General features: G+C 38.9%; 1 protein-coding gene across 5 annotated transcripts in view; it reads left to right on the top strand.

Annotated features, from left to right (window-relative positions):
• Positions 1-12,299, top strand: part of Scalloped (TEA domain transcription factor 1 homolog scalloped) — a 101,473-nt gene that overhangs the window by 84,032 nt on the left and 5,142 nt on the right. For 4 of the 5 annotated variants that reach the window (XM_070664016.1, XM_070664017.1, XM_070664018.1 and 1 more), the window contains 5 exons: positions 4,399-4,529; positions 9,356-9,511; positions 11,389-11,604; positions 11,705-11,934; positions 12,010-12,244. In XM_070664016.1, the coding sequence (XP_070520117.1) occupies positions 4,399-4,529; positions 9,356-9,511; positions 11,389-11,604; positions 11,705-11,934; positions 12,010-12,244 (968 nt within the window). The remainder of the gene's footprint in view (positions 1-4,398; positions 4,530-9,355; positions 9,512-11,388; positions 11,605-11,704; positions 11,935-12,009; positions 12,245-12,299) is intronic. The other variant, XM_070664019.1, reaches the window with a different exon arrangement.

Raw genomic sequence — 12,299 nt, 5'->3', positions numbered from 1 at the left:
GTCGGAAGCGCCGTTGAAGATGGTAGTGGTTGTAGCGCCGAAGAAAATGGAAAGAAAGGAAGATGGATGGAATGGTGCCTAGGGATGATAAGAAGAAGAACGGACTGGGTTGCGGGGTTTGCCCGGTAGTAGTAGTAGTAGTAGTAGTAGCAAGCAGAGGGGTTTGTCGAGGTCGTCAGGGTGGGGGTCACCGTGTCAAGATGCGAGAGAATCCTCCTTCTGGCGCAAGGACACTTATCGACTTCCCGACCCCTCCGACTTCTCTCCGCGTCCTTTCTTCGAAAGTATACACGCCCATATAGCTTTTTGGGGTGCCTTTTGAGACTACGGGAGTATCTTAGCTTTCCCGTTCCGCGCGATCAAATACTTAATGACTTTCTTTATTGTTTTTACGAATATTACGCTTTGAGTGAAATTCAACTCCAAACGGAAGGGTTTTCACAAAAAACAACTATTGAACTTTCAATTGAAATGAACGTATTACTCGTTTCGAAATGAATAATTTAGTTAATTAAAAAATAAAGTTTTTTTTCTCTTTTTCTCTCTTTTTTTTTTTTTTTTTTTTAATTACAAATTTTACTTTTTTAATTTAATTAGTATTTGAAGAAATTTAATATCTTTTGATCATAAATATTTTTAATTCGGATGGTTGGATTATCGCAAATGAAGCTTGAGAACTCCTTTTCGTGTGGTATACCTCTAGAGATCGGTGTTCAGTAATCTCTAATTGACTAAACGAGCTTAAACGCACTTGGTCCATTGAAGGACTAGTACGAGGCGTACTGTTTGTGAACCATCGATTAACGATGGTGCTTCGTGGTAAAGTCCAGGATACCCCGAGGACTACTGGTGAGGCTCTCGGGTCCTCGACATGTCAAAAGCGATCCCTCTCGACGACGTCAACCGAGCATCAAGGTCGTTCGGGCGAGTACCCTCCGTTATTGCAGCTGCGCGAAGCTGCATTATGCGGCTCTACTCCAAAACGTTGAGATTGAAATGAGTAGTTAAAACGGCGAATCTTGGAAAAACGCTCAAGAAAACGTCATCTCCTTTATCAAATAAATCAGATATTTTTTCGCTGAAGTTCTTAATATCAATTTTTTTTTTCTCAGTTGTAATTACAGGCTCTTCTGCGCTTTTATACATTCACTAGAATACTTTCGATATAATAAAACAATTATTACATATATAAAATAATTTAAAAAAGATTGCTCTATTTTTTATTAAAGTCTAATTTTTATTACGTTTAATAAGATAAAAGTATAGATATTTATTAAATTGTATTTAAGCTTATGTTCTTTGAAATATTATTTTAATTAAATTAAAAATTTTTAACAGTATTTTGTACAATTTTTTTTTTTTTTTCAAGCAGAATACTATCGTTAAATTCATCTTCCGACAGGAAGTCACGCGTTGCTTTGTGTTCCGCTAACGAGTTTATAATAAAACATAATTCTTCCATGTGAGCTATCTCACTGTCATTTCCAATCAACTAGTAATAACGCCCGAGGACCTCTTAAAGCAGCTTTACGTGTGTGCTGCTAACTGTATCTTGTTATTCGGGATTATAGGTAACTCACACACTTGGCAATAAATAAAGGAACGAGAGAGAAAGATCTCTCTTCGTTACTTTGAGCTCATGATGATAATGGTCCTTCTTGTTAAATTGAGGATCAGCCAAGTGATTTACGTTGATTGCTCGTCACGTCGTGCAGCCTCTCTCTTCCTCTTTCTTTTTCCTTCAACTACACTTCTATTACTCACCTTGTACATCCGATGTCGATCACTGATCTCGATCTCATCTACATTCTCGGGCAATGATCGATCTTCGCCTCGGCGTGAAGTGTCTCGAGTATGATTTTTATTGCACATACTCTCCTCTTCTCTACTCTCGCCATCTAACGCTATGAAAAAAAAGGACTTTATCTTTTTTAGTTAATAAATTGCTTTTAAATTTATAAGCTGCACATTATTAGAAATTATTATGCATAAAAATATCAAGATTTTGCTGAAGAATTTTTATCGAAGTGAAGAATAGAATCAAATTTTTTGACCGATTAATACATTTTAAATTTCGGAACGAGCGAATAGAAAAATTCAGCAAGTCGAGGTAAAATACTTGAAGGCATCGAGCGAAAGGCTGAAGGAGAAACGTGTAACCGGCGACGTTATCAGAACGAACTGTGAGGAGTGCCGAACGTTTTGGCGCGAAGTCGGAAAAGTCAAATAAACCGAGTCTCTTCTTTGTAATCGGCGGCGGTTCTATGGAGATGCCTAAGCTGGCATAATCGACCCCTTACGAAGAATGTTCGGCCTTCAAAAACAGAGAAGGAACGCGGCCGGCGGTGGCGCATGGTTCATAGCGGGCCATTTAACGGTCTTTGCGAAATTGAGTCATCACGCGGTTCCCCTGGAATCTCGAATATTTTCCTCCCGATGCCTCAGCTTCTCCGTACCATTCCTCTCTCCTCCTCTCTTTCTCTCGCAACCCTCCCTCTCCCCCCGCGCCTTCTCGTCTCATCGTTGTACCCCCTACGCAGACTCTTGCACATCGTTCTTCCCTTTTACGTTGCCGCCTAACAGAGGCAACGCACACTTCATAGATCCTTGTCACTATTTCCCCGTCAGGATCTTGCAGCATCCCGCTGAAGATTCGCAAGAGAGGTAGCTCTTCTGAATTTCCACGACTAGGAAAATATTATACAAAACAGATGCACGTTTCCTAAATTCTTTTGCCTGTAATATGTAACATTATATATATATATATCGTAATTTTAGAACAGCGGGTGGAAAAAAAAATAAAATAATTGTAAAAGAGTCGCGAGCACTAAATGGAATGTTCCTCGAATACGCGGAATTGAATGTATTTAATTTTATAATTAAGCACCTCCGCGGTTCGTGTAGTATTTTGAACTGGGGGAGGGGGAGGCAAATCATTACGGTCGCGATCCATCGTCAGCGGTATCAATAAATGGGGATTGATTTTACATTAATATTGCAGTATTTGCAATACCGTACGTTCTGCAGAAATAATTCGTCACAGTTGGCAGAGAACTCGAGACGAAGAGATAGGTATATACTCGTGATTTACGGGCTCGCGATTTGCAATGCAGGAAAAGGGTATAGCGAAGAAGGTTCGTGGGTTGTCATTTCGTTTCATTCTCAACGTTCTCTACGTTCGTGTTTGTCCTCGACACGTTATGTCGCTCTTTCGCCCGGGTAACGATGAATCATTTAGCGAGTCGTGTTCGCCGCTACTGACTCTTAATCGAGTCCTTCCGCGGGAAGCGGAGCCGTAATTTCTCTCCGCAACTTTCCGCGGAAACTTGGAGGATTTATCGGGGAAATAATTTATTTATTCTAGAACGGCAGGAGTGGTGGCTCGGTCGCATCGCGCCAGGGATTTTCCCTCCATCCCGCTCCGCGTCAAAGTGCTTTGATAATCAATATGAATCTGCAATTAATCCCGTGATGTCGGAGGCGTGCGCGTTTAAAAGAGAAATATTTGGTATAACATTCCTGTAATCTCTGAAATGATGCAAATATTCCCTCTCCTAACGTTCATCGTAATATAATTAATGCGCGATTTCGGGCGCGACGCACGGCGCTTTAAATGAGACGGCGCGAAATGCACGATTGCCGCGAGTCGAAGCCGCATCTCGTTAGGATCAGAGGAGTCGAATATCCTTCGGTCGCACCGTCGAAGTAGCGCAGCCGCGTATTAGAATTCTAGGCGTTCGACGCTACGCCCGTCGCGCATTTATTCACCGGGATTCAAGTACCACGGCGTGATTCTACTTACCGTACAGTTAAACGTTATTTCAATTACGACACGTTTGATGTCGTCTGGCGCCGGTTTTACGGTCACCGGCGACCATAAAACCTTAACGGCTGTGAAATTTAAGCGGTGATAAGGTGGCGCGTAGAAACGCCGTTTACACGGTCCAATCGGCCGGAAATCAATTCATCGAACAACTCCCCCGCGTACGACCGCAACGACAGTTCCTTTGTTTCGTTCGGCTATTACGTTGCGTTGCATTTCTAATCAAATATTCACCATTCGGTGCGGCGCATATCGCGCAGTAACGGTTTCTTAACGGCGGCGGATATCGTAATTTCTTTCTTTTTCTTTTTTTTTTTTTTTAATTCTCGACAAGAAAAAAAATTAATTAATCTCAAGTGTCCAATAATGAGTTAATCAATGGCCAGATAACATCTAAGATCTAAGCGACGCATTTATTAGCCGCAAGATAATTTTATTAGGTTAATTTTCCAACGTGCAGTCACACGACTTGATTATTTTATTAAGTTTTAATTAAATAATAAATAATATGACATTTATTATGATTAGTTGATCGGCAATACTGATCTTTGGGTGCATATTTCCCTGTGTTGCAGGTCGCAACGAGCTGATTGCTCGTTATATTAAATTGAGGACCGGTAAGACGAGAACGCGAAAGCAAGTATCTTCCCACATACAGGTCCTTGCGAGAAGAAAACTTCGAGAAATACAGGCAAAACTCAAAGTGGTGAGTACGTCTTATTTGTACATCTTCCGGTCGCGCGTTTACAATCATATTTATTATCGGTTTTTTAATACTCTTTAATGCGACGTCGAGCCCACTGATCGACATAATGGCGAGTGCCTCGATCGCATGTTTCCCGTCTCTTTCGTGGAGGAATCAACAAATTCATTGAAAATAATATATTAATTTTGTTTATTTGTGTGAACGCAACGTGCTGTGGCTACCACAATAAATTGCACGATAATAGCGGTTTAACATGACACATTATTATAATAGCGAAATGCGAAATAAACGTGATTATATACAGCTATTTATTTAATAATGTTGCAATATTTAATGACATTTCATTTGATAATATGTTAAATAAAATATTGCATATGTCATATAAATCCGATACTTGGCTTGTGGAACTGACATCGTGCAGTGAATTTTTATTACATTCTAAATATTTTGCCCAGCAAAGTACACTGAAAATTCGAAATTACATGAATTTTTAGTACAACGTACGAAAAACGCGCGATCGGGCTATATATTTTTTGAATATTATTCTTTCAAGTTATTAAGATCAGAATTCTGGGTTTCAAGTTTTTCGCCCAATATTGCCTCGGAGAGGAGTAACGATGATATTAAATCGCGATTGGCGATGCGCGAGCATTAGCGGGCGATAGTCGTTGCGAAATAATTTTCAACGAGAGGGAGAAACACATATATCGAGAGACATACATATCGAGGGAAGCATTGTCGCGGGATAAATCACGCGTAAAAATGAACCCAGCGCGTTTAATCAACATCTGAATTATTAAAGCGATTCGCGAACAATTGCACGCCGGTTAATAAATCAAAGCATAGCGGTGCAATCGGTGGTGCTTCCATTTCGCCGATGGCCGGTGAAATAACGGGAGACAGAAGATACAAAAGAGGGAGCGAGGCAGAGAAATAGAGTATTGTTTATACAGAATCGGTCAATATTCGGAATAGAAAAGAGTGAAAAAACAAGCGGAGCGTGTAAATTAACCGTGCGATTGCATGCATGCAGCACTTCGATAAAACTCTTGTATGAAGGGAAAAAAAAAAACTGACATTTAATCGACAGCGATAAACCAAAAAAAAAATTGCTTTTTTAATTTTATTCAGTTTAGACGTTATTATTAAATAGAAATCGAATCGTGAAATATAATTTAAGATAGTAAAGCTTACATCTATTTTTTCCCAACTATTTCCAAAAGTTTAATTAGTAGAATTGATAATTAATTAATTAATTATCATGTACATCCATTACACATTTCTCCGATATTAATAAATAATTTAGCGAAATCCATAAAGGACTATAATAATTAATATATATTTTTTATGATTACATTTTTAAATGTTACATTTTATATAAAATTAAATGTTACACGTAATATAATTATTAAATCCGCCTGTAACGTTTTACGCGTGGCTCTGTCTTGTGCAAATAACTTTATCCCGTGCGCGATGTATTTTTTTAATGCTTTTACTTATACATCTTGCCGCGCCTTGGAAGAGCTAAAGATGAGTTTAGGAAAACGCCGACGTCTCTCGAGTAATTTTAATTACGCCCCGTGCGCGCATGACTTTTACGTAATAAGATGTCTCTTTCCACGCGCGGAGTTCCGTACCGTGATGCCATTTATGAAATACTTGCACGAGTTTCCGTTTTTAAGCACGGTCAGCCGCAGCTGCAGCTACTGCAACTGCAGTGGCTGCATACCGTGAACATTATTCAGGAAAGTAGCAGGCGTGGGAGGAAGGTACGGTCCAGCGTGACGTAATTTTCTGGTTTTCGTGTTTCAGCAAGGGTGAATACCGCGCGTTGCGTCGCGACTATTGCTTGTTGCTCAGGAAGGGGCTTGCTATCCCGCCTGCGGCCGCGAACCGCGCGATTTATTCCGCTGCGAAGAGAAAGAATTTCCCAAGCGCTATTCGTGTTTTACGCGCCCGCTGATATCGATGATGTTAACAAGACTGTGCCAAATTTTTTTTCTTTTATTAAACTTGGGTCCCCGTTGATAATATTAAGCACGGCACGAAAGACTTCTATGGGCGCGAGCTTTTTGATAAAATAAGTTCCCCGAGTGCTAGAGCTGTTCGAACTTGGCTATTATCATCGTCGTATACTCCGTTAGTTTTGTCTAGTTTTAAATAATTATTCTGTTAAAGATTATCGCTTATATTTTTTTTTTTTTCATTAATATTATCGTGTATTTTATTTCACGTAGAGGCGCAATTTGATTTTCGTACTTATCCATTTTACATGCTCGCGTATCAAACGGTATTACACCAACTATCACAGCCTATCGAGCTCGTTCGCCGTTTTATCTATTTTGGAAATAATTGCACCAGGCATTACGGCGTAATTAATTGTTGCGGTGTAAACGTACTTCCGATAACGGGATGGGAGTTGTAGCGGTAGAAGAGAGTCGCGGGGAGGAGGAGGGTGCCCAAAAACGGGCGAGCAGCGTTTCAGAATGTCGATAAACATGTCCAACCCCGTTACCCGCCCAATCCTCTGCATTCCTAGCGTGTATTCAAGAGATGAAGGGCGAGAGAGGAAGAGAGAGAGAGATGGAGGGCGAAAATGGGGAAAGGGCGAAAGGGGGAGGGAAAGGGGAGAGAGAGAGAGAGAGAGAGAGAGAGAGAGAAAGATAGAGAAAGAGAGAGACAGAGAGAGAGAGACGATGTATGAGAAAAAAAAAAACGACACGGACTTCACCCTCTCAATTAACCGAATTGATTTTCTGCTGCAAATTCAGCGTGCGCCCTGCACAAACGTGAACAACGACCCGCACAGCGAGATAGACTTTTCGTGGCTAATCGATGTCATTCAACATTTATAAAAAGTTACATTTTGTCCAGCAAAATTCACGGCAAAAGTTTTATGAATCGACTCTGCGTTAATTAATTTACCTATTTATTCTGATATCACATCCGCTTACTTTGCGAGATATTACGTGTAAAGAAAAAAAGCTAGATGGTTTTTAGTTTGAAGAACCCTCAAATTTTGAAACGTGCTTTGTAAAAAATAAAAAGAAATTAGATCGTATTTGAAATTGCTGCGGCAAAAATAAAGAAACCAGAAAATACGTATCATGAAAATTATAATATAGAATCCGAAAATTGTATAACGCGCTGAATATGTATTACAGCTCAGTTACATACGCACGCACGCACGCACGCACGTAGGCGCCGCATTCTTTAGTCGTAGTTCAAAATTAAATTTTTATCAAAGTACCATTTTAAAACCAAACCGGCATCGAAACGTTATTAATCGTTTGTAGTTTCGATTTTAGCACACGCGATTCATATGCAAGCTTAATATTTTCCGCTAGGTCCAAGTTTATAGAAATATCCCATCGACAATTTTATTAAAGAAAATTCGGCTGAAAATTGATAGCAAAAAATCTGTAGATAACCGGAACGGCAGCGGGTCAGCAAAATACTTGCCTCATATATTCCGAAGCGAGCGCGCGAAGGGCGTAAACAACATCGGGGGCAAAATGTAATCTGTGATTTTCGGTTGCATCGTCGGGTAAATTCTTTATTGCTCGCATCGTTACGCGGGCGACGCTTCATTCCGGTCGATCGACACTCGTAGTGACTCCTCCATTAGGGATTTATAAACGAAATTGAAAATCCCCGTGCTCCCGTAGGGATAGGGTGAGCGTGAGTTGGACTGCGATTACGAGACGAAGGGGTGCGGCGAGGGTGAATCGGTGCGGGAATGGATGATGGTGGCGATGCTGGGCATGGCAATTTTCCGAACGTCACGGCAACGAACCACCTCTCGTTCGCCCCGTCAGCGATTTTCGGTCGGGCGCTGATTAAAACGACGGCTTTCCGATAAAAGCGCGCTGAATTCCCGCGAATTTCTGTTACAACTGGACTCACCGCCGCTGCTGTTGTTTCTGCAATCAACTGCGCTGCGTGATCGCGATCGATTTCAATGCGTGTGGTGCGATACGCGATGAGCAAGGGAACGAATATTGGGGGCAGGGAATAGAACGAGGGAAAAAAAAAAGGGGGGGAACGATGCATTGCTGGTAATTGTAACAAGTACGGGAGCAGTAAAATATCGCGTCGTTCGATATCAATCGGGATCTCGAATATTTCCATTTTTTTAATTACGCTACGACGTTTATCCTTCCACGAAGGAATAATTATCAAATTATTCCGAAATATTAAAAGATTAAAAGAAAAGAATTTTTCTTTCGAAACATTTAGCGTTTCTCCCTCTTTCGTGCTGCTTACCACGTGCTTCTCCGCTTCGAGTATGCAGTTCTTAATTTTTTTATAGCATCAATCGAGCCTTTTTGCACTTGTATTACCTTTGTAGGTATTATACACCTTTATTAAATATATCTGTGGCAGCTGAGACTTAACACAGTTGTAACACTATTGTGCATGATTTAAGAAAAGATTTTCCGTATTACATTCTTGTAAATAAAATTCTAACGTTTAATATTGGTTTATAATACACCCGCGGAAAAGGTTTTATCCTATCCAGCGCGCTTAAACGCACTTGATTATAGATATATCACCGTAACTTTAATATTTCTTGCCGAACCGATTTGTCACTTTGCAAAAATATTTTTCAGGCGTCGTACTGAATAAATTATGTTGTGTATTAATTTTTTTTTTAAACCCATTTAGATGTACGTCCATCCCTTGACGCATCTATTAACGTATCAATCCGATCTCGACGATCCCTTATCATAGTGCTTAGAATTGAAAAGGAAGATATCAAGTATCAAATAATATAACATTATATCGTCCGACGTTGCATGGTAATCGGTCTGGAAATTTGTCAGGATCATGCCGCCAAGGAGAAGGCGCTCCAGACAATGTCGAGCATGTCGAGTGCCCAAATAGTATCAGCTGGAAGCGCGATACACAACAAGATGCCCCCCGCCCTCGTGGGACCCCTTGCCCTTCATGCTTCCACCCCTGTCTCCTATCCCGGAGCGGTAAGTCCTGATCTCGGAAAACCCCTTGAGACAATTTTTTTTTTTTTTTATCTTTTATTCTCTTCAAAAGAGCCAACGAGCTTAGGGTGAGACGACGAGACTGTATAAAATACGGACTAATTAAATTACTATATATACCAGCGCACTACACTCATTGGTTTCACATTACAAATCGCTTTTAACCATGGAAAAGGAAAAGGAAAAAAGAAAAAAAAAAGAAAAAGAAAATAGCGGCTTTAATCTCTCCCGCTTTTACTCGTTGCATTTAAATTCTCTTTAATTTTTCAAGGCTCTTCGATCTATTTTTACGTACGTTTATTATAGAATGATCATAATGTGGAGTTTAAATTAACCAATTAAATATTTATAATTTATAATTATTCATAAACAGGCAAGTCGCAAAGCTTCGTAGAGAATATATAAAACGTCTCGTCGTCTTCGAGAATACACACTTTACTTTTATCATCGGTACTGCTGATTTAGCTTTTTCTTTTCAAGTTCGTGATTGTTCCTAATCACTTCGCTCAATAACCGCTAATCCGCCTGACGAAGACAAGTGCCGTGTGGTTTGATAACTGACTTATGCACTTATGCACTTTTTGTATTTTACAAAATTTTCTTATAATATTATATTATTAAATTATTTTGTCAAACAGATTAATTGACGAGTGGCAGTAATTTAACATTGCACTTGGAAACAACATGGATTCTTAATTAAATAAGCTATTTAGCTTCTACACGCAATAAATATATTATAATTTAAATTAAAAAAGAAAAATTTTTTCGGTATTTATATAAAGTAATACATTTGCGAACAAAAGTACCAATTTAAATATATTAATAAATTTACGTATGTATCATTCGATCGACTTGACGTTATTATTTTCGTCTTACACAACAAAAAGCAGGAAAAAGTAATGCATTAGTTGACGTTAAAAATCAAATAAATATTCTTTTTATTTCTTTAATTAAGCCTTTTGCTTCTTCACTGTCATATTTCGTCCTTTTATGTTTTTTTTCCACATTTAATTATTAAAAAAAAAAAAGAACCAAGGAAGTAGAGGAGAAAAAACGTTTCCATATGTTCCGATCGCGTATTTTCTTCTCGTCATGGCGCGAAAGCTTTTGCATCGAAAACTAACCACCCTTTGCAAAAGTAATATCCTCCCTGGCTCTCTCTGCTGCTGCACTGCCCCTGGGGGCCCTTGTTGTGTATTGTTGAATTTGTCCATCGCTCTAATCTTGTGTATACGTATCACCAGGACATTACGTATACACATACGGTCTATATACGAAAAGCATATAAATTATAATGTATGTATGCATTACATTGGATATATCTGTATAATGAAAAGGATCGTTTATTGTAGCCTTTCAAACTATCTCTCTTCTTTTTCTTTATAATTGCAATACAATCCGATCATTAGTCTTTTGTTGTTGCTGTTCTCTTTCTCTTGATCATTTACTTCGTTTCCTTGCTCGTTTCTCGCCCGACTGCTCGATGGCTTTTACGGAAAAATCTTGTAACTTTTTTTTTTTTTTTTTTTAATTAAAATCATCAACCAATTGTTCGAAAAAGAATACAAATTTTAATTTTTCTTATAGTTAAAAATATAATTTGTTGATTTCTTTGCTTATTAACTTTTAATTGATTTTATTTTTTGTATTTGATAATAATGCGATTACAAAACAATCGTATTTTTCATCAAATTTTATTAAAACAGATAATTAAATCATTAATTACTTATTATCGAATAAATAGCAATGAAACAAGCTTATTAATAAACATTTAGCACGTGAAAATTGACTAATCATTAAACATGAATATTTGCGTATTACTTTTAGATTGAAATTTGATGATGATGACTTGCTTTCAGCAATTTTGGCAGCCTGGTTTGCAACCAGGAACGTCCCAGGATGTCAAACCGTTCCCTCAGCCTGCCTATACCGGAAAACCAGCGACCGCGGTTTCGAGCGGTGATTTGGTCCAAGCACAGCCTGCACCACCATGGGAAGGACGCGCCATTGCGACTCACAAGCTTAGGCTTGTTGAGTTTTCGGCCTACATGGAACAGCAAAGAGAACAAGAAATCGTACGTATCAGTAACGAATAGATAAGGAGGCTTCGAACAATATTTAATAAATTATTTATGAGAAATTCTTTTGAGAATGAGAAATTTCTTTTTCTTTTAGTACCACAAACACCTGTTCGTCCATATAGGAGGTTCCGCGACCTATGCCGATCCATTATTGGAAGCAGTCGACGTTAAACAGATATATGATAAGTTCCCAGAAAAAAAGGGCGGTCTGAAAGAACTTTATGATAAAGGACCGCAAGCAGCTTTCTTTCTCGTTAAATTTTGGGCTGATCTCAATAGCAACATCCAAGACGAAAGTGGAGTATTTTATGGTGTCACGAGCCAGTGAGTAACGTCTGTTTGTCAATTACTTAACTTTAGATTGATTCAATATTTATACCACGCTTTACATTGTGATAGATATGAGAGCAACGAGAACATGACAATAACGTGTTCGACGAAAGTATGCTCTTTCGGAAAGCAAGTAGTAGAGAAAGTGGAAACGGAATATGCCAGGTTTGAGAATGGCAGGTTTATTTACCGTATTAGTCGTTCACCTATGTGCGAATATATGATTAATTTCATTCACAAACTGAAGCACCTGCCAGAGAAGTACATGATGAACAGCGTTCTTGAAAATTTCACCATCCTCCAGGTGCGTTGACGATTTTTATCACGTTTATTAATTTATATACATTTTATGTGTAAGT

Source organism: Cardiocondyla obscurior, linkage group LG12 (assembly GCF_019399895.1).
Source record: "Cardiocondyla obscurior isolate alpha-2009 linkage group LG12, Cobs3.1, whole genome shotgun sequence".
Classification (NCBI taxonomy): domain Eukaryota; kingdom Metazoa; phylum Arthropoda; class Insecta; order Hymenoptera; family Formicidae; genus Cardiocondyla; species Cardiocondyla obscurior.
Note: the sequence above shows the minus strand (reverse complement) of the source record. Positions and strands in the feature narration are given on the sequence as shown.